This window comes from Pangasianodon hypophthalmus, chromosome 27, assembly GCF_027358585.1.
Source record: "Pangasianodon hypophthalmus isolate fPanHyp1 chromosome 27, fPanHyp1.pri, whole genome shotgun sequence".
NCBI lineage: Eukaryota > Metazoa > Chordata > Actinopteri > Siluriformes > Pangasiidae > Pangasianodon > Pangasianodon hypophthalmus.
The window spans coordinates 3770477-3791809 of record NC_069736.1 but is presented as its reverse complement, the minus strand read 5'-3'; the positions used below and the strand labels follow the sequence as shown (position 1 = coordinate 3791809).

The window sequence follows — 21333 nt, the reverse complement described above, 5'->3', positions numbered from 1 at the left end:
CCAGAAAAGGTGTATGGCTGTGAAATTGGTCTTTAAGATTATAAATTTCATGCAGAGGAGACATTCCTTGGCAAGGATCTCATCTTTCAGAGTGAATATGTCTGGAAATAAATTATACACTATAGGCATTGGCTCTCTTTTCAGAACTGGTGCTTTTTCACTTCCTGTTTAGTTTTCCATGAATCTGAGTTTGGATTATTTGTAGTGTATAAGCTCAGGTTTGTCATCTTTACGGCGTATTCAACTGCAACAACGAGACAAAGCCATACAAAGCCATTTATTTTCAATGAAAGTTGGCAATTTATAGCAAAGTGACATTGGGAACACAAAGTGGGCGGAGAAAGAGACACAAAAAGTTGAGCATACTTTTTGTGAGTAGCAAAACACCAATATGAATGACAGACAGTGGTATCAGTTTTTTGGTTCAAAATATTCTATTCTAGTTTCAGCTCCTGAAGTATTCCTCAGTTCTTGCTGTGCCTGACATGTAAGCAATAAGACACTCAGGACGGGCTGGAATAGAAAAATCATCAAGGCTGAAGTGGTGTGGTGTGGCCCAGTGCAAAGCTACTGTTACTTTCCTGAAGTTGATCATTTTCCAATAACATAGTGTTTTGTTATTCTTACGCACTTTATGCATTTGCATTATTTTATTAATTAAAGAATGTGTATTTTTTAGACGTTTATAGTTATGTTTAATGTTTCTAAGAAGCCTGGATTCATTGTTTATAATGTTGATTGTGCTTTGTGATTATAGTACCCAGCACTATTTCCATTAATTATTTTATAAATTAACCACTGAATAAAATAATTCACTATTATACTGTATATGAAAAGTTTGTCATCAGATGTTTTATAAAATATTTTATCTTTTATATTTTGAGATATGACAAAAGTATTTTTGCCACTTTAGTTTTTAATTAATCAAAATGATTCATAGTTCATACTCATATTCATGTTCATATTCACACTATTAAAAAAACAAACAAACAAAAATAATCCACACGAACAGTAAGTGAAGCTCAGGTTTGAACCCCCATGTCGTGTATGTAAGGAATAACACACTTCAGGCCATGCTGTTATAGGAAAGTAATCAACGACATGATGGCAGGTACTGTTACCACCCCAAAGTTGATCATTTTCATATAACAGCAGAGTCTGATGTGCTTTATTCCTCTTATCCCACCGCAGATTACCAACCATTACTATTTTTCTATTTATTAATGAATGACGCATTGTGCTTTTTATCTATTTATAGTTATATTTAATGTTAGGGAAATTCTGTGAGGCAAGTTGATCTTATAGCAGTTATAAACAGTCATTCCCTCACCAAATTCTCTTTTTTCTCTCTTGAAGTTAAAAAGACAAAAATGCAATTTGTCATATTACCACATAACCACCACCACTGGAGACTCCTTCCATAACTGTTAAAGTATTTCCTAACAGAAAACTTCACCATTTCAATGTTTATACTTTTCTCTTTGTTAAATACTACCACAGTTTTCAATTTATTTATTATTAGACTTAGATAATGTGGAGTGTCTGCCTTACAAGTCCCTGAAAATGAGACATTACTATAGAAACGATAACGTGTTAGTATAATAACGTGTTAGTGCATGAAGGGGTTTAGTAGAAATAATTTGTAAATTCAATGCTTGAGTGATATTTATATATTCTCATGCAATCATTTTTTCAATTTTATTCTATTGTTCGTATTGTAAAGCCCTTAAGCCGTCAGTCCTTTAATAACATCTTTATAAACTTTAGATCAAAGTTTGTATTCAATTCAAAAATCCTCAATATATTAATATAATTCCTTAATGAGTTACATATTTTTACATTTACATATGCATTGGCATTTATCAGTTTTTTATCAATAAATTTTAACTGCAGTTCAGTCCCTCACACACGACCCTGTGATGAACTGTGATGTTTATACGCAATCAGGTTGCCAGTTATAGCATGTCATTAGAGCTTTATAAGGCATTATAGTATATAAGTATATAGAAAATGACTACAAAATGTTGTGGTTAAGTAATACACAATTGCAGGCACTGTCATGAGCACAGGCGTCATAAAATGTTCCTGTAAAGAGAAAGAATTAAACTTTTATAGTGCAGAAACTGACATTTGCAGTTGTCAAAATGTAGCAGGGGAGAAACGTATGAAACTTGCTTTAGGTTTCTTAAAACGATGCACTCGGGTGAACTTTTGGTGACTCAGAAGTTTTTACTCACAGTTCTTGCTTTCTCTCACTCGGCTTTAAGAATCTGCAAGTGCAGTTTTGGGGATTAGAGATGTAAAGATGCTGCCAATGCTCTAATCTCTCATGTTGTCTTGTGCCAAGCTGAATACAGTCTCAGTCTTAATGCATTTTGAAGAAATGATATGAGAAATGTAATATAGTGGAATATTAATCTAATATCTAAGGCTGGCATTTCTAGGCATCTCACAAATTTGATCTGAATGCATCTCAATCTTTGATGTTTTTTATGTTTTTTAAAACATGTTATAATTTTGATGCGTTATGAAAAATACATGGGGACTAATTTCCCAAACTTTTAGTAACGTTGAATAAACCAAACTCAAAATTCCTGGCAGATTTACAGTTTCACTGACACTGATTTTATTCGTACTCAAGTGCGTGTGCTGATAAACACCATAAGTGTTTCATCAGCCGTAAATTACCAGGCATGTTCATAGAACAGCTGATTTACATGTAGTCACGCCCACAAAACTCCATAAAAGGAAAAGCTAATAGAAAGCTGAAAACAACAATATGATGACTAAATGATGAAAGATCTGCCTCCTATAGATGGCAGAGTTACTGTTACCATGCCAAAGTTGATTATTTTCCATACAACAGGGTCTGATGTGTTTTATTCCTCAGCTGTATTATTTAGCCACTTATTCAGGTGTAAATTAGCCAAGCAAGTTCATAGCACAACTGATTGACTGGTCCTCTTATACCTCCTAAACGCAGCATGCGCTAAATCTTCCAGTAATGCAGCTCAGCCACTGCAGTGCGTCAGCTACCATAGACGTACACTAACTCCTCTAACTCTTCCTCCTTTTAGAGGGTGCCAGTACTTAAGTTCCAACTGAATACCTAGTCTTACTGGTCATAATTTTTGAGATGGAGTCATTAATATGAAATGAGAACAATTGATTTAAACATGACAGCGTAATCCATATTTAAAATTGCAGTCATTCATCTGCAATTATACGATTTGAAGCTGACTAATTGAGGTTCATAGTAGTGAGTCTCCTTCTACATACATTTATTTTGTAGGATACAAAAATTTTTCCCAACTAAATGAATTTTTATGGATATAATATTTCTTGTGTAAATGCTCTTGCGAAACAATTTACGATATAATTTGTTTGTATCCATTTTGATAAATGAGGTTCAATGTGCGTTTTTTTTTTTTTTTTTTTTGGTATCTGATGAAGACTCAATGCAGAATCATTTAAATTGAATCATGATCAAAGAGTCCATTCTTTTTCACCCATTCCTAATATCATCCCAAAAATTTACCTCACAGACTTGTATGGTTTTGAATAAACAGCATTTCATTACACAATTTTTATTAAGAGACTGGATGATTCAGAGATCTGTTTCAAAATCTATTACAATTCTGATTGAAATTTGATGGAGCAGGTGAAATTTGAAGATGAACTTCAATAATATGCGTGGAGTGATGGGGAAATAAAAATCAGTTACAGTGCATTTAATAAAATAAACTAAATTGTTTATTTAGTTAAACATTTTATTAAACCCTTCCCCTATTTGGCATACAAAACCCAATTCGGAGACAAAAATCAGTCAGTTTTGAAGACAACTCACAGATCTGGCAACACTGGATACAGCTATGGCAATTCAGTATGTAAATCTCAAACCCTAATTAATATTAATTAATTATTAATTAAAAATCTTCTGTTTGTTAACTAGCCTAGATAAATAGCTAGCCTATGCAAACAAAATGAACATGTATTTGAAATTGATGCAAGACAGGCACATCCTGCACCAGTCCAGCGATGAGGAAAAACACATGGATCTTTACTTGTACCTTTGTTCGAGTTAAAAGGCAAGGAAAGGCATGTGGACGGTGTGTTTACTGAAGAGCTAATATCATTAACCAGGGTTGGGTTTCAGCAATATTTTCAGCCCAACCACATCTCAAAAACCACACAAAACTGAAACTAGCACAAAAATCCAGGCAATGAAAAAGGAGGCTTGTTTTTGTTCTTTTCCTCAGCGTTTGTCTGGGAAATTAGGTCACCGTGGTGGGCACACATTTCTGATGTACAGACATTAACCACTCCATAAGCTCCTGTTCCCTCTCCCAATATTTGCAATATACTGTATTGTATAATAAATAATTCTGTACGCAATGTAAACACAACCAGGTCAGTAATTGTTCTGGCCACTGCTGCTGCTATACTGAAAACATTAGAGAGAGAGCATGGGGCAGCGTGATTCCAGCCCCACTGGGCTTCTATTAGCACATTGTGCAGCTCTCATTTTGACCACTAGGATCAAATAATCACTATAATAATCACTCTGCAATAATCACTCTGGAAATCGTTGGTCATTCAAAAAAGGTAACTAGTATTTTAAAGGAATTTAACAAGCCTTATGAATACTTGATATATATATATATATATATATATATATATATATATATATATATATGTATGTATGTATGTATGTACATCAAGTATTCATATGGCTTGTTATATATATAGTGGGACTCTGTTCCATGTTCCTCTGTTGAGTATTTTTCATGTTTTCATGTTCACCCATCTCCATACAGTTTCATTTCACCTTGTGATGATGCTAATACAGGATCTGGTTCATTGGCCCTAAAATGCAGCTCATAAAATCGTTTGGGTTTTCATGACAGCTCAAAGGAGCTTTGTTCTTATTTGCTGAATTTGACACATTAATTTTATTTCCATGTGTAAGATGTCAGCGCTCATGGATACAAACATTACAGTACAAATGAGAAGAGCAATGCTAAAGAAATAGTTGCTTTGCAGTGCTGTTCCACGGCAATCTTATTTTACAAAGATCTTATTCTCATCATGTTCTTGTTTGTGTGCTCAGGTCATTTACCACACCATACCACATCATGCCACACACTCCCCTTTTGTCTCCTGAGATATGTGATCTAAACTCATGTTGCAGTCTGCAAGCACCATTTACTTTACACAGTGGCATTTTACTGCCTAATAAATAATGGACGCATAAACTAATGGCTGCTATGCACCAGCTGATTTAAGTGTTTGCTTTGTGTATTTTCGGTAAGTGAGCGTTCTCGGCTTGGTCTGCTGCAAATCTTCCGAAAATTCGAACGTTGCTGTGGGTGGTGGGTTTTTTTCCTTTCTTTCTTTCTTTCTTTTTTTTGGGGGGAATGTGCATGGCTTGCTTAAGTTCGCTCTGTGTTCATGATAAAACCTGATGTTGCCTGGAGAGAAATTCAACTTATCCACAGAGTCAATACTTTATATCATGTCTTTGCTGATCTCCCCTTGCCTTTTGCCGTTGGGGATCCTGATAATGCTATTTCAAGGACCATTTAAATACTTTATCAGCTTAAAAGAAGTTTGAAACCAGAGGGATCAAGTCCGTGTGATCTTAAATATAAAAGATATATATATATGTATGTGTGTGTGTGTGTGTGTGGTAAAATTGACACTACTACATGTACATACAGTATATGTACAGCATATATATTGGAGACACTGTTTACACAATTTCATAACCAGTTCCATCAATCTTTTATATTTAAGATCACACGGACTTGTATATATATATATATATATATATGTATGTATATATACATTTTTTAGGTTTAAATACACTCACCAGACACTTTATTAGGAACATTTATCCACCTTCATGCAAGTATCCAATCAGCCAATTGTGTGGTAGCGATGTAAAAATGTCTTGTAGGTCAAGAGTTTCACTTAAGAGTTTACAGCATCAGAATGTGTGTGTGGCATAGTATTATATATTGGTTGGGATACAGATATCTCCACAAGAATAGGAATGTCTGACAGTTTTGAACTTGTGGGGACATATGGCTTGGTTCCTACAAGGAAAACTGTTGTTGTTGTTGTTGTAGCTGTTGTTGAGGTTAATGTTAAGGTTAGGCTTAGCTTTAGGTGTAGCATAGCATTAATTCGCTGCATTAATAATGATGACAATAGAAGGTCCTCACAATGATAATACGACAAAGTGTGTGTGTGTGTGTGTGTGTGTGTGTGTCAGAAAGAGAGATTGCCAATGGTGACCTCAAAATACTTGAAGATGCTACTATTTAGTGCTCTCCATAAAGGATACACCCAGACCCCCATCTCCAGATGTTTTGGGCTGAGAATTTGGGCCCGGATTCTCAAATCCTATAAACCAGACATCACATACATCCCAGTCTTGAGAAATGGTGTGTTCAAAACAGGACGGAAACTTACCCCATGTTGACTTTAAGTGCTGTGTTGTTGCTCGCTGAAATGCTAAATTAATGTAGTCCTTATGAATATAAAGCTGTGTGCCAGTGCTAAAATACACCCTGGGCACTCATGTGTACCAACAGCACTAAAAAAACACACTTTCGGGGAGGAAGACGGAGAGCGGGAGAAGGAGAGAAAATGATTAAAAGAACCATTAGTGTGTGAGCTGTTAAAACATTCTTTTAATTATAATCACCTCTGCTGGTAACGTTACACCCATTTAGAGGCTCTGGGTAAATGTGCTCTCTCCATTAGCTAGCAAAGCACCCTGCGTGTCATTACTACGGGATTACGGGAGCTTCCTCCCTCCTTTTAACAACATGGTGATTCTGGGTCCTAAATTAATAAACTCTTCTTTTAGGAAAGCTGAAAACACTACAAAGCGTATTTAATATGTATGCCTCATAACATGGTGATAAAATAGAATACGGTTTTATTATTAAATTACTAGAGTTTGCAATTTCCATGTGGCTTGTGCTGTATTAAAACCCCATGATGAATGTTTTTGTTCAAAGTTTAGAAAGCTCATTTGCATATATTTTGTGATGTCATTAGTCCGTATACTGCTTATTATTAAAAAATATGAGTTCTTTGGCTTGCCATCATTTCTAGCACTGTTGTAAGGTTCTACTGATGTAAGGTTTAAGATTCCCCTCAGGTGGACGATGAACGCTTTAGCATTCATTCATTCATTCATTCATCTTCAGTAGACGTTTAACATAACATAACAAAAAAGTTCTACCGATAATTTATAACATAAAAGTGAATCTTTTTAGAACATTAAATTCTGGTATATATAAGATATCTATCGCCTGTAGAACACTGGCTTGGACTTTCAAACCCCTACAAAGGGACGCTTTAGGGTTCTCAAAGAGAGTAGGGCATAATCATGATCACTGCAGATTGGAACGCACCCTTGTAAATGTTAAATTACTGCTTATTTTTTTCTAGTCTAGTGCTAGAGTTCTCTGGGTTTGACCATTGCATTCCTGAATTTGGATTTTGGGGATTTATTTCTATGAATTTATTTCTATTAATATTTTAGATGCACCCAAATAAAACTATATGAATATGAATTTCTTATATATATATATATATATATATATATATATATATATATATATATATGTATGTATATATATATATATATATATATATATATGAACTGAAAAAAATCTGTTGTCTATATTGTTTAGTTTATAGACATCATTAAAGTATAGATATCATTTAAACACTTTCCTTTCATTACAGACAGCTGCTGCAGACACAGGAGGCTGGAACACCATTTTGGGACGAACGTTTCATATTCTTCCTCCTTATTAAATCAACCTGAAGCTCTGGATGTGCCAAGGAGCTGCGAAGTTAAATCATGATAAAGGTAAATCAGCATGCAACGCTTCTAATAGCATGACTAATTTTCTGCCATTTTAATCTTTTGTTATATTCAGTATTAGAAACGGGGAGGATAAATTCACAGGAAGATAACCATTAACCCAATATCACACATCACGCTATCTGCACTTTCTATTTTTTTATAATGCTTTATAATGCTAGTTGGGGGGGTTGAGTATATTTTTAAATATACTTTTATATATAAATAAGTATAAATTTACTTACTTACATAGTTTTGTCTTAAATAATACTTTTAAAAATTTTGTTTTTATTCTAGATTTCTATAAAAAAAAACACATCTTGCAATTTCTTACTCTGAAAATCAGCCTTTATATTTTTAGGGGCCAAACACTGTGATTGTGTTTTCTTATTATCATTCCACAGACCTCCACAATGGGCGTCTATGGCATCCCATACAAAGCTTTGTATGCTTTTCATGAAATTTGGCACACTGATAGAGGACATTGTCACCTACCATCACCTATGTTTACAATAATAATTCTACAATGCAATATCATAGAAACAGTTCAACAGGTACCATGATGTTCATTTCCACCATATTGGGTTTCCTTTTTTTTTTCAAAAACAGTTTTTTCCCTTCTTCTCTTCCTAAAAATTTTGTCCAGTAATCACCAAATTTGTAACACAACTTCATGAGAGCAACCCGAACAAAACCGGTTTCATCCGTAATGAGCAATTAAATGATGACTCAAATAATGACGTGAGTTTACAAAACAATACAAATACTGTTTTCACTCATTTCCTCTGGTACATTATCAATTTATTCACTATTTATAAAGAAAGATATGTAGTATGGCATACTGCCATATCCCTACTGTAGAAAAAAAAAATCTTATCTTTACATATGTTTATTATAAAATGTGCAACATTAAGGATAATTTTTCGTCATTTCATAATATTCATAATATTACATAATAATATTTTTCAGCATTTTTTTTATTGCAAATAGGTGTCACCAATACATCATGTATCATTTTTCTACATAATCTCCATTTCATGCATGCAAGTGTTCCAGTGCTTAACAATTGAAACAACTGTCTTCATCTAATGTATTTCACATTAATGTTGTGTATGTTGTAAGTTTTTCATTTGACTCACTCTCACATTATGATTCATAATATATTATTTATCACAGAACTCATTTTAGAGAAAAAAATTTTCAAAACAGTGTGTTTGCATGAAAGTATTATTTTATCGACTGTGTTTTATATCTTATTCCTCTCCTTACACAGCACTTTTTCCAGCTTGTATATAATTAGTCTAGTCGATTATGTAGATCATTGAGTTGCATCACGTTTAAACCTACACTACTGCCTCTTAAGCTGTTCATTAAGCGCTGTCACTCATTCCAGCTTGTAGCGTCTCCATGGCGCCGAGCACTGTGGGATTTTGGGGGTTTGGTCCTAGGCTTGTATGGCGCCAGCTGTCCGAGTCGCGGTGAATTGGTGCCATTACTGCGGGGGGAAATCGGTGGAGAGCAAGGTAATTATTTGTGGCCAAGAGTCACAGGTGTTCACAGAGGCCACATGGCAGCTCGAAAAATCAGCCGAGCAGCAGTGGAGTGATGGTTAAGGACGGACCCCACCCCAACCCACACACATACACACACACACACACAAACACACATACACTGTCTGGTTCATACACACACACACACACACACACTCAGCTAATGGGGTCCCCCAGACCCTTAACTAACTCTCAGTGCCAGCCAACACCCACCCCCATTCCTTATGTCCCTTTTTTTTTTTTTTTTTATTAATCAAACTCCCACGCATTGTCTGTTTTGGGAGCAGCAACAAAATACGATGTTGTCTCAGATTTGTGTTAAAGGAAAAATTCACCCTGAACAACCTACATATTAATCTTTATAATTAACCTGATCTTCAACAGCAAAATGATTTATTTTATAATGAAACTCATTTATATATATATATATATATATATATATATATATATATGTGTGTGTGTGTGTGTGTGTGTGTGTGTCTTTTATCAACATGTTGCTCTATTTTCATTTCAGTAAATCATTTCCTTCATTACCCACAATGCCATGGTGATAGTGGTGCAGTGGGATTTAGCCCTCGCTTCATCTCTACCTAAAGAGAGTGATGCAGCAGTGCTTTAGTTCTCATCTAAACATTAAAAAAGGATCAGCTTCAACTGTCAGGCTAATAGCATCATCATCATCATCTTTATCATCTCGTATTCTGGGACTTTGAGTCCAGCGTTTGCTTCAACATCTCCACCACTTCTAAGCTTGATTTCTCATGAATATGATGTTGAACGTCGCTGAAAAATGGTGAGTGAGAAAAGAACCTCTTTTGTTTTTAGGAGCATTATCCCTTATGTTTGAGATTTTTTTCTTCTATTATATGCCATTGTAACTGTGCTTGCAATAACAATGTCCCCATAACACAAGAGCAATGCATAACCGCTAACTTCTTATGAGAATAATGAAAATACAAAATCAACCAACAAATTCGTGGCAGAATCACTAAACACATCACAGATATTTCAATATAATCATATTTAACACATTTAAGGGGGGAGATTTCCTTTAAGTGCGTTCATTAGCTTATATGGACTCCATGCACTTTATTTAGTTTGAGTTTAATATTTTGTGTGTTAATTCTCTTAAAAAGGCGACTACTGCAAGTCAGCGAGGTATTAATTAGGTTCAGTGTGATGGCAAATAGCAAATGAAGAGATGAGACTCTTTCCCATCCCAATGCCATTAACGATCATTAATGTGATCGATTACGCTGAGCCATCTTATTAGTGCTAAAGTGCTAAAGAATGGACGTCTTGTCACAGTGAACAATCTGCATTCATTTTGTCATATTACAGTTTGAGCATCAGCTTTTGTCATATTACAGTTTGAGCTTGAGTTAATTTGGATAGAAACAGATTTTGAAACAGATACAGAAAGAATCCGCCAAACCAAGAGAGGAAAAAAAGGAAGAAGTTCCAACGTGTCCTCCGCTGGGCTTGAAGTCTGACAGCACGCTAGCGTCTGACAGGGTGAACTAAAGGCCATGCAACCTCTTCTCCTGCCTGTGCTAGTGTGCTTTCTCACTCCCTCAGGATACACACTCTCTCACACACACACAGACACACACACTCACTCACTTACTCACTCCAGCTACTTGGTATCCTGAAGGCAAAAATCTGAATGGAAACAGCATCTGCTTGGATCCTCGCTTAGAAAACAGCTGTCTTAATACGACAGACTTCATCTCTTCCCTACCTAGGGAACTTCTTCCTGAATAGAACGCGCAGAAATATGTTATGTAGCATTTACACTAAATTACCGGTGAGTTGCTAGTAAAAAAACTGTGATTTCTTTCTTCAATAAAACTCCAGTAATGCTATAAAATAAAATACAGAATAAAGAGTTGGTGGTAAATTCCTATAAATATAAGACAACATTTTACGAAACAAAAACAACAAAAAAACACAACTAAATAGTATTAAAGAATAGTATCTAAATAATAATAATAATAATAATAATAGATAAATTAATAAATACATACATTACATACAACTAAATAATATTCAACAATTTTAATAATAAAAATAGATAGATAGATAGATAGATAGATAGATAGATAGATAGATAACAATTACAGTTCCAGTTATGTAAGAGACGCTTTGGAGGGAAGGACCGTTTATAGCTGCGATAACGTAAGTGATAACAAGAGCTAAATTGTCTCGCATTAAATGTAACTATAAATGGATAAAAAGTATGATGTTCTGTAATTAATTTAAAAATTGTAATCATTGGCAAATCTCTGTGGTATAAGAATAATAAAACACTTCAGGACATGCTGTGATAGGAAAACAATCGTTCTGGGTGGTACCAGTGACGGTGCTTTGCGTCGGGTTTCATCACACCACTCCGTCATTGAGTATCTTCCGTAGCATCACCTATAAAACAATGACAGAAATACCCAGAATGCATCACTGTATTACCATAGTGTAATGTAAATGTGTGATCTGGGATGGTTTTATAAAATTGCTGTACAAATGTACAGTATACTGACGATATTTTGAACAGAACAGTTCAAATGAATCAGCTGTAAAACTTTCGAAGTGTTAATGCTGCTGTTAGCTACGGAGTTGTTACGACTTCTACGTCAGTCTCACTCTTCAGATTCGTCTGAATTTTTTCTAAGATCATGTTGAAGTAACAGCACTGTGCAAAAATATGGTATTTTTCCCTGGTCTTAGCACAAAAGCGTGCTGATTCATGTCCTCATTCATCTACCCTTCCCTCCCTCCGTCCCATTCACCCTCTGTTTTTCTGATTATCTTCCTCCTCCCACACTTCCTGCGGTAATTGTCTTATTATTGCTCCTTTCTGTTCAGGAGAAAGAGCTGTTTATAAAGGCAAGGCAAACTGAGTGACACTGTACATAATTTGGTGTTCAGTGGGGGGTTAATTCACAAGGCGACAAGCAGTCCATTAGTTAATTCTCTCTCTCTTTTCTCCTCCTTTCTCTCCAATAATCATCTCTCTTCATCATGGTGAGCTCAACAAAACAGACGCTACCACAGAAACACTCGGCACGTGCGGGTTTGTTGTGCAGCCCCTCCACCCCGTTAATTGGCCTTCGTTGAGTTCCTCCTCTATAATGACTGCGTAAAGCCGGAGATAAATAAGGCAGTTGTGATTTGATCATGATGGTGTGCACTGAATTAGGGTGAATGAAGGACATAATGATGTGTTTGCAAATATATTACAATCATAGTCATGTGCACTGACATGACAAATTTTAATATCATGATAATTGCCTATGCTCTTATCGCTTGCTCTTATTTGTATGTTGAACGTCATAAAAAAAAAACCTACTAATTGCTAAAACACTGATCCTCATTCCGAGCAGTGGTTCTGTCCAGGAAGTTTCTTTGTGAAGCTTAGAAATGTCTTTCCTAAAAAGGATACAAACGATGTGGCCTTTAAAATGTGTCCGAAATAAGCAGACAGTTATAGATATGTGATTTAGGCTTGGTGAAAAGTGTAGTTTTTTTTTTTTTTTTACGCCATCCTGCAGCGATATGGGAGATTGTAAACTTCACACTGATGCTCGAGTGTCTTGTGTACACACAATTGTGTGTTGTGTACCAGGAATAAAACACTGCTAAAACACAATAAAACACAGCAGGACATGCTGTAATAGGAAATGAATCAACTTCCGGGTGGTAACAGTAAATCTGCTTCGTGCTGAGCCACATCACACCACATCGCTACATCACATCACCCTGTCATTGATTATTTTCCCATAATAGCATACCCCTGAGTGTTTTATTGCTTACACTGGATTATGGGCACTTATTATTATTATTATTATTATTATTATTATCTGCATTTTAAATTATTTAAAACATTATTATTATTATTATTATTATTATTATTATTATTATTATTATTATTATTATTTATTATTATTATTATTATTGTTGTTGTTGTTGTTGTCATTGTTATTATTATCATCTGCATTTTAAATTTTTTAAAGCATTTTAATGATAATAATAATACTAACAATAATAATAATAATAATAATAATAATAATAATAATAATAATAATAATTATTATTATTATTATTATTATTATTATTATTATTATTAATATCTGCATTTTAACTTATTTAAAGCATTTTAATTATTATTATTATTATTATTATTATTATTTTTGTTGTTGTTGTTGTCATTGTTATTATTATCATCTGCATTTTAAATTATTTAAAGCATTTTAATGATAATAATAATAATAATAATAATAATAATAATAATAATCATCATCATAATAATAATAACAATAATAATCATAATAATAATAATAATAATAATTATTATTATTATTATTATTATTATTATTATTATTATCATACGCTCTTAAAAAGAATTCTCTCATGCTGTCACTTGTGACTGTCAGTAACATTGTTAGAAGGGAGAGCTCTATGAACAAACCTGCACATAGCTCTCTGGTTCACACACACACACACACACACACACCTGGTAGTCATTAGAGTCCATGTCACCTTGTTGGACCAAGCCCATTTGTTGCTTGTGTGTGTGTGTGTGTGTGTGTGTGTGTTGTGATAGCAAGATCTTTGGCTTAAGCAGCTTTGGAAGCAGGAGCAGATAATTGGGTCCATGAGGAGGAGGAGAGGATGTTGTTCTCTACACGAGTACACGAGAAGAAACTCCAACGTACAAGTGCCATGTCCCATGTTGGACAAATAAACTATTTCAGCTCTGCACACTGAGAGCTTTCAGTATGCTCAAGGTGAGCACTCCAGTAAGAGCATTTCTTTTCGAGATCCTGTGAATAGAAATACTGAAGTCATTCAGAAACTCGGTGTCTCTGTGAAGCATTATGTGAAGTGTTGTGTGTTTCTACATTTTCAATAATTATATAATTTCATATTGATTAATTATAAAAATGTGTTTGTTGATAGTTATATGCTTGTATATGTATTTGCTAAAAAATAAATAAATAAATGTAATAAAAATGACCGGTGACTTGGTAGCAGAGGAAAAGTGTTTCTTCAAATGTTTACTCATCTTTTAATTTAATTTAAAAATAATAATAATTTGCCTGTTCTGTAGAACCTTATTATATTACGCATGTATTTATATAATAGAAGATTTATTTTCATTTAGTTTCATTTTTAAGTTTTTGGACTCAGAATGTACTGATTATGAGTTTTATTGTTTAAAATCCAGATTTTAAAAAAAAATTGTTTATTCATAGTTCTCTTATTGCGTTAAGCACTTTTTATAATAATGTGCTTTAAGCTTTTATTTTTTCCCTTTAAGTTTTAATTTGTTTTTTAATTTGTTTTATTTGTTATCTTTTATTTTTAAATCCAGATTTTAAAAAGCGATGTTATAAGCGATGGTTCTTGGTTCTCTTATTGTATCAAACAATTTTAAATAACAGTTTCTGACTAATTTCATTAATAATTGTAGTACCTTGTTTAAGTATTAATTACCTTGTTTAAATGTTTTCATATTTCCATTCTGAAAAAGTTTTTTTTTTTTGAGGACTCTTCTTTGATTTCTAAAATCTTTGATAAAATCTAATTGCTGAGAGAGACAACAGATCTCTCTCTCTCTCTCTCTCTCTCTCTCTCCATTCACCTCATCCTTGCAAAGTTTAATTTCAGGGTTGCCAGATTGGATTAGTTTCCAAAATAATTCATGTCCAGTCCAGTCTGGTGATTTTCCTGCTCCAACACTTGAACACACCTTTTAAACCTGCCCTTACAGAAAATTCAACATTATACATGTGATCGTATGTTTGTTTGTTTTTTCAGATGTACTTACGTGTGTAATATATAAACACTTGTGGAAAACCACGTGAAGGTGCATTTCAACGTGACCTGAAAATGCATGTAAATTAAATCCAAGCGCACTACATGTGAGAAACGTGTGAACAATAATGCACGGACAATACTTGAGTAATTTTACTCTGTTACTGTCCTGAAGGATTATTTTAGGGCATTAATACTTTACTTGAATATTACTGAAGTTGGGATACTTGTACTCTTACTTGATTACATTTCCAAGAAAAAACCAATGCCAATTTATCATCTGCCACGACCTTCTCGTGCTGCACAATGCAGTTAGCACTACAGCATGACCTTCTCATGCTACACAATGCAGTTAGCGCTACAGCTATCCATATGTGTTTGAATATAGATAATCCACCTGTCTGTAGTATGGACCTTGAGGATGAGTGCCCTGACCCAACCTGGTAAACAAAGACTCATATAAAATGATGCGTCCTCTATACCTCCCTAGAAGGCTTGAATTCCATCTATATTGAAAAAGCATGTTGAGGTAAATTTAACTAATTTTCTAAGATTAACTGGGTATATTTACCTGAGTTAGCCGGTTTTCATTGCTAGTGCTAGGTTAGATTAATGCTAGATTAATGCCAGCTAGGCAGCAAGTCAAATTCTAGATAATGGTGAATATCACTAACTTACTAATGCTGCCTTCATGTGCTATCGGAATTATAGTAAATATGACTTTCCCGCTAGGAAGTTGCACATGAATGATCCCTCAAGTCGTAATTACATCTGGGAAACTCTGAGATAATTTTGAGATAGTTTCCGTGATGGGAGGAGTCCTAAACTTTCAACATGGCAGAGGAGAGGACAGTTTCTGTACTGAATGAGGTACAGAAAGGTTTTGATCATTTTTCTAAATGCAGCTAATTTGTTAGCGTTTGCCATTTTGGTCATATTCATTTATGTATATCAACAACCATGCTAGGCATGTTGTCCATTCTTACAAAGTGAAAATAGCTTGTATTTGACCAAAAGGCCATTATCGTCAGCAAGCTAGCCAACTGAGTAATGTGTGTTATGGTGTCAAAATAAAAGTAAAAGAAAAAAGAAACATGTATGAATGAACCTGACGTCGTCCATGTTTCCTGTTCTTTCCGACAACAAAGCACGAGTCGTAACTACGATGACAGCACGTGACTACGATAATTCCGATAGCACGTGAAGGCAGCATGAGTCTGAACGATGTTTTCAAGCAAAGTGTTGTAGTAAAATCGTCTTCACATGAAACAATAACATTAATTTCATTTACTTGAGTACATCTAAAAGTAACAACCTTTTGACTTTCACCTGAGTAGACTTTATGATGGACAAAGTATATATATTTTCACTTAAGTTGAATTTTTGTCGGTACTTTTGTCCAACGCTGGTGAAGTGTCTGAAAGCAACACGTGTAAAATTCACGGGAAGGTCACGTGACTTTTCTGTAAGAGCGCTAAGTAACTGGTGAGATGAAAAAGTGCATCACGTGTTCAGGATAGAGATGGTACGATATTACTTGTGTTCCAAAACTGATACTGATACTGAAACCTTGTGTATAAGCTGATATCAATACTCATCTGATAGTTTCCTTTAACAACTACTAAGATTATCAATGTTTTTCTCCCGAACTCAAGCACTTCACAAAAATCACTTGTAAATAATAAAGTCAATATAATAAATATAATAAAGTATAAAATCGTAATATGATAAAAAATCAATCCTAAAAAATGGAAAAAAAACCCCAAAAGTTCTTTATCTATTCTAACAATTTTCAGTTTTAAAACCAAATTTTTTTTCCAAATCCAATTTTTCTGTTTGTTACACAATCTGATATTGGATACGTTTTCTCTGATATCCGATCCACCATTTGTTTCCGCTGGACTCGGTCTGATCTGCGTCATCTTTAGTCTTGGATCAGAGAGAAAATGGCCGAACTGTGCTAGGCGTAGCTGGCATGACTGAGATTCTGGGTGTGAACGTGGTCTTGAATTTGGTTTGATTTTTTAAATTCATGTGATTTGAATAGAGTTTAACACTCATTTCTCTGGAGTGGAGTTTCATGCAGGGATGCAGAAACCCTGAACAGACAGCTGCACATATCTGCACCTTACTCAGAACTCAGTCCTACTGTTCCTGCCACCCATCTCATCATATTTATACATTTTTCCTCTCCTGCCTGTGTAGAAGTAAATTCTGGTTTATGTAAATTCTATTTTTGTGTCATGGACAGTCGAAAAAAAGCATTTCACAGCAAAAAAGCGTGCACTGTCCTACTGTGTGTGGTTGTGGATGTGACCTGGACAATGTGAATTTGAATTCGGATTGCGCAAACACTGAATCCGGTTTGAATCCACTTTGCTCACGCCACTCTGGTGTGTGTGTGTGTGTGTGTGTGAATCCGTGTCCGGGATTTTGTCTCCACTCTCTTCAGATCAGCGCGTTCGCATAATAACGAGCTGCGCGCGCACCGGACCGGCGGCGCGGCCACAGCTGCCCGTAACAAGTGAAACGCTGAGCGCGCTCTCTCTCTCTCTCTCTCTCTCTCTCTCTCTCTCTCTCTCTCAGCATCTCCCCCTCCATCCCCCGCCTCTCCGCGCTCTGGAGTCTGGATGTGCGATGGAGAAGCGACGCGTTTAACCGGATTGCTGTTGTAGCTGTTGGAGAGCACGAGTCATCTTATTTTTCCGCACTCTCTCTCTCTCTCTCTCTTTTCTCTCTTTTCTCTTGGACTTGCACTGTGGCTTTCTTTTAAAAACATTGTTTTTGTCTCCTTTTTGCCCGGAGCTCATGAATTGAAGTTGGGCGCGTGATTTCGGCGTGTCACCGGGGGGAGAGCCGCGCGCTCTTGCTTGCCGTTTCTGCGCACACCATGGCGCGCGCCGGTGGATACGAGCGTGTGAGAGGGGCTCTGGCTGGTGCAGTTTGGATGGCTTTGCTGTGCATCGTCTCCAGGACGCAGGGTGAGTGTTCAGCACGCACAGCCGCGTCTTTCAGCGCGTGACGCGGCCGCTGGACGATTTGTTTCAAGTGTTTTGCACGCGTTTGTATTTCCACTGCTCACAAAGTTGCTTCTCCTGAACGGTGCATGGCTCAGGATTCACATTTGTGAAGATTTTTTTAGCTTTCAGTGTTGGGCATTGATGCGTTAATGAAAGAATTTTCTGGTTTATTCCATGCAATATGTGTTGAATTCAACTTTGCTGGCTGTTGGTTGATGAACGCAGATGACGCAGCAGCTGTGACTGATCCCCACCGACCAAGCCGTGGTTAATCAATCGCCTGCCTAATGCACGTGCACCCTGTCAGCTCTGGTGTAGATTATACAGCGCGATCACGCACTGTGCGGTTCTCAGTCACGCGCGCTTGCTTCATGGTGTTGCCTTGGTTTGCGTGAAGGCTGGACATCTGGGAGCTGTTTCTGTTGCAGTGTCACCAGAGCGCGAGACGAATCCCAGTTTTGCTTTATTTAATTTTTAGTCATATTTTCATGATGATGATGATGATGATGATGATGAAGTGTTTTGGGCTGCTATCTCAGGAGTTTATGGCTGAATTCAATCAATTTAATCATGTTGAAGCTTTCTGACCAAAGCTCCAGGATTGAAAATTATTTATATGCCTAATTTAAAAAAAAAAAAAAAAAGAGTAAGTTGTGTTTAGGAGGCTTTAAAAAGCATGACTTATTAGCCTTAAGTGACTTTCATTAAGTATTCGAGTCAGAGAGAAGCTTTTTCTCTCTCTTTTTTTCTTTTTTCCCCATGGCATTTCTCTCGTCTGCCTCCAGAGGCGCTCTGATGCGCCATTGTGTAAAGGCTGAAACATTTCCCTGAGCTTTTGGAGAATGAATTGTGTCTTACATCTGTACAGTGAAAGGATTAAAAGGTTTTAGGGCCCTAGAGGAAGTGTGAATATTAAAGCTCCCTTTTACTCTGCACATCTCAAATCGCATACTAGGTATCAGGGGAGGCATGACATACTGCTCTCACGTGATCTTTATACATACACACTTAAAAATGTGTTTAAAAACAGTAACCATCAGAGAGCCATTTCAGTTCCCTTTTCATATGTGCACATGATTCTTTTTCAGTTCATGGTAGCAGCAAACACAAATGCATGAAACGCTTCTTCAGGGAAATAAAAATGACTCTTTACCTTTTTAAAAAGTGATGCATGCAACATATGATGCAAAACCCGTCCCTACCCATGTGTCTGTGCTCGTCCTCGTGATGGACAAATTGGTAATTGATGGTTTGGTGAGCAGAGAGATCACATGGTCTGTGTTGCGTGGTTTGAGACATAAATCTTGCTGTATATAGTGTAATATGTAGTCGTACATTACAGTTTTGCTAATATTGGCTTGCATTGTTGAAAACAGTCATTGCTTGATGAGGCTTGGGATGTGGCCCTGATGTCATATCCACTCACAGTCTCTCTCCTTCCAAGAGGTGCTTTGATCGTCTGCAAATGCATCAGCACCCTGTGCAAACTGTGATCTGTCTGTGTGTGTGTGTGTGTGTGTGTGTGTGGGCCTGCTTGCGCGCGCGCATGTGTCCTCCTTACTCTTTGTTGCATTTTTCACCGGGGAGGACAATGTGTCCCGTGGCACTGCAAATTGGTTTCTGGCGATTGCTTACCTGAATCCCCAGCAATCCAATTTGCAGCATGCATTTCATTCAGAAGAAAGCCTGTCTGTGCCTGTTATGCATTTTATCACTTATGCCACAAGAGGTGCACTGTTCTACTACAGCTGCACCACTCATTACACATTTCTTTCATTTCTATTCAGTATACTGCCTTTTTTTTTCCTCCCTGGAAGACTATTTGTCCAGTTACTGTTTACACCATGGGGTGATTGCAGTCTGTTTATTTTTTATTTTTTTTTTAAATAGAAATCATACCACAGTGCTGTAGAATTCTCTAATCCTGTTGGTCAGAAGGCTCTGACGGCTGCGAGTCAAATCCAGATTTATATTAATACTCTTGTTCTGATATGTTATCGTTTCTATAGCAACAACTCGTAATCCAAGACTAACAATAAACAGATTTTTTAAAAATGTGTAGTCTTTGTTGTGTAACAAAGCAAAATATATAATCGATGATATGAAGTTTTCTGTAAGGAGACTTTTATTTAACCTTTATGGAAGGAGTCTCCAGTGTCAGCGCTTAGTTAGTCAGTTAGTTTTTCTGCTTTGGGGAAGTCTTCAGGACTTTCCCGCTTTCTGGTTTCTTTGTAACATGACGAGAGAAGAGATGCTGGTGAGGGAACGATGTTTATAGCTGGTATAACGTAAGTGATAACAGGAACTTACTTCTTTCATGGATGTTCCATAACATTAAATGTAGGTATAAATGGATAAAAAGTACAATGTGAATTTTTTCATTCATACAATATTGTAAATGTTGGCAATTCACTGTGGTATAACAGGATTAAAACATTTCAGGGTATGCTGTTATAGGAAAGTATATTGTTTTCAGGGTTGTAACAAAAACACCACCACATCATTGATTATTTTCTTGTAACAGCATGCACACAAGTGATTTATTCCGGACTTATCACTTTGCATATAAATGTGAATTCAAGAAAGTTTTTTTTTTTTCAGGCTGTGATTTGCTATATTGGCCGTGTATATGACACTGATGGATGGCTTAGTAATTAGCAAAACCTTACTAATCAGATAAATCATTTCATGTTGCATTTCATTATGAATACATTATTTCAAACAAGCCAGGATGTGTGTGATCTCCTGTCTCACTTCTTTCATCCGCGAAGGAGAAATGCAAAAAGAAAATCGGAGGAAAAAGCAATGCATGCTATAAAGAGACAGATGTGTAGAAGAAGTGGTACATGTGAGCCAAAGCTTGCTTTCCTCTTTCCTCTTATGTGAAAAACCCTTCCAGTTTCTGTACTGAGGCTGAAGAGTAAAGGTCAGATCACTTTTAAGGAGTTTTGACACAGGTTTCAAGGGTGCAGACATTTCACTTCATGCTGACTTGTCGGATCACACCTGGAAACAGATGTGCAGACTCATGAGCTGGAAGCTCAGCAGATAAATTACTGCA

The 21333-nt window shown here is 35.9% G+C and overlaps 1 protein-coding gene across 3 annotated transcripts in view; it reads left to right on the top strand.

The window, feature by feature from the left end:
• The first annotated feature begins 17788 nt into the window (after positions 1–17788).
• dcc (DCC netrin 1 receptor) overlaps positions 17789–21333 on the top strand; it is a 218970-nt gene continuing 215425 nt past the window's right edge. For all 3 annotated transcript variants that reach the window (XM_026921883.3, XM_026921884.3, XM_026921886.3), the window contains exon 1: positions 17789–18233. In XM_026921883.3, the coding sequence (XP_026777684.3) occupies positions 18143–18233 (91 nt within the window). In that variant the 5' untranslated portion in view covers positions 17789–18142. The remainder of the gene's footprint in view (positions 18234–21333) is intronic.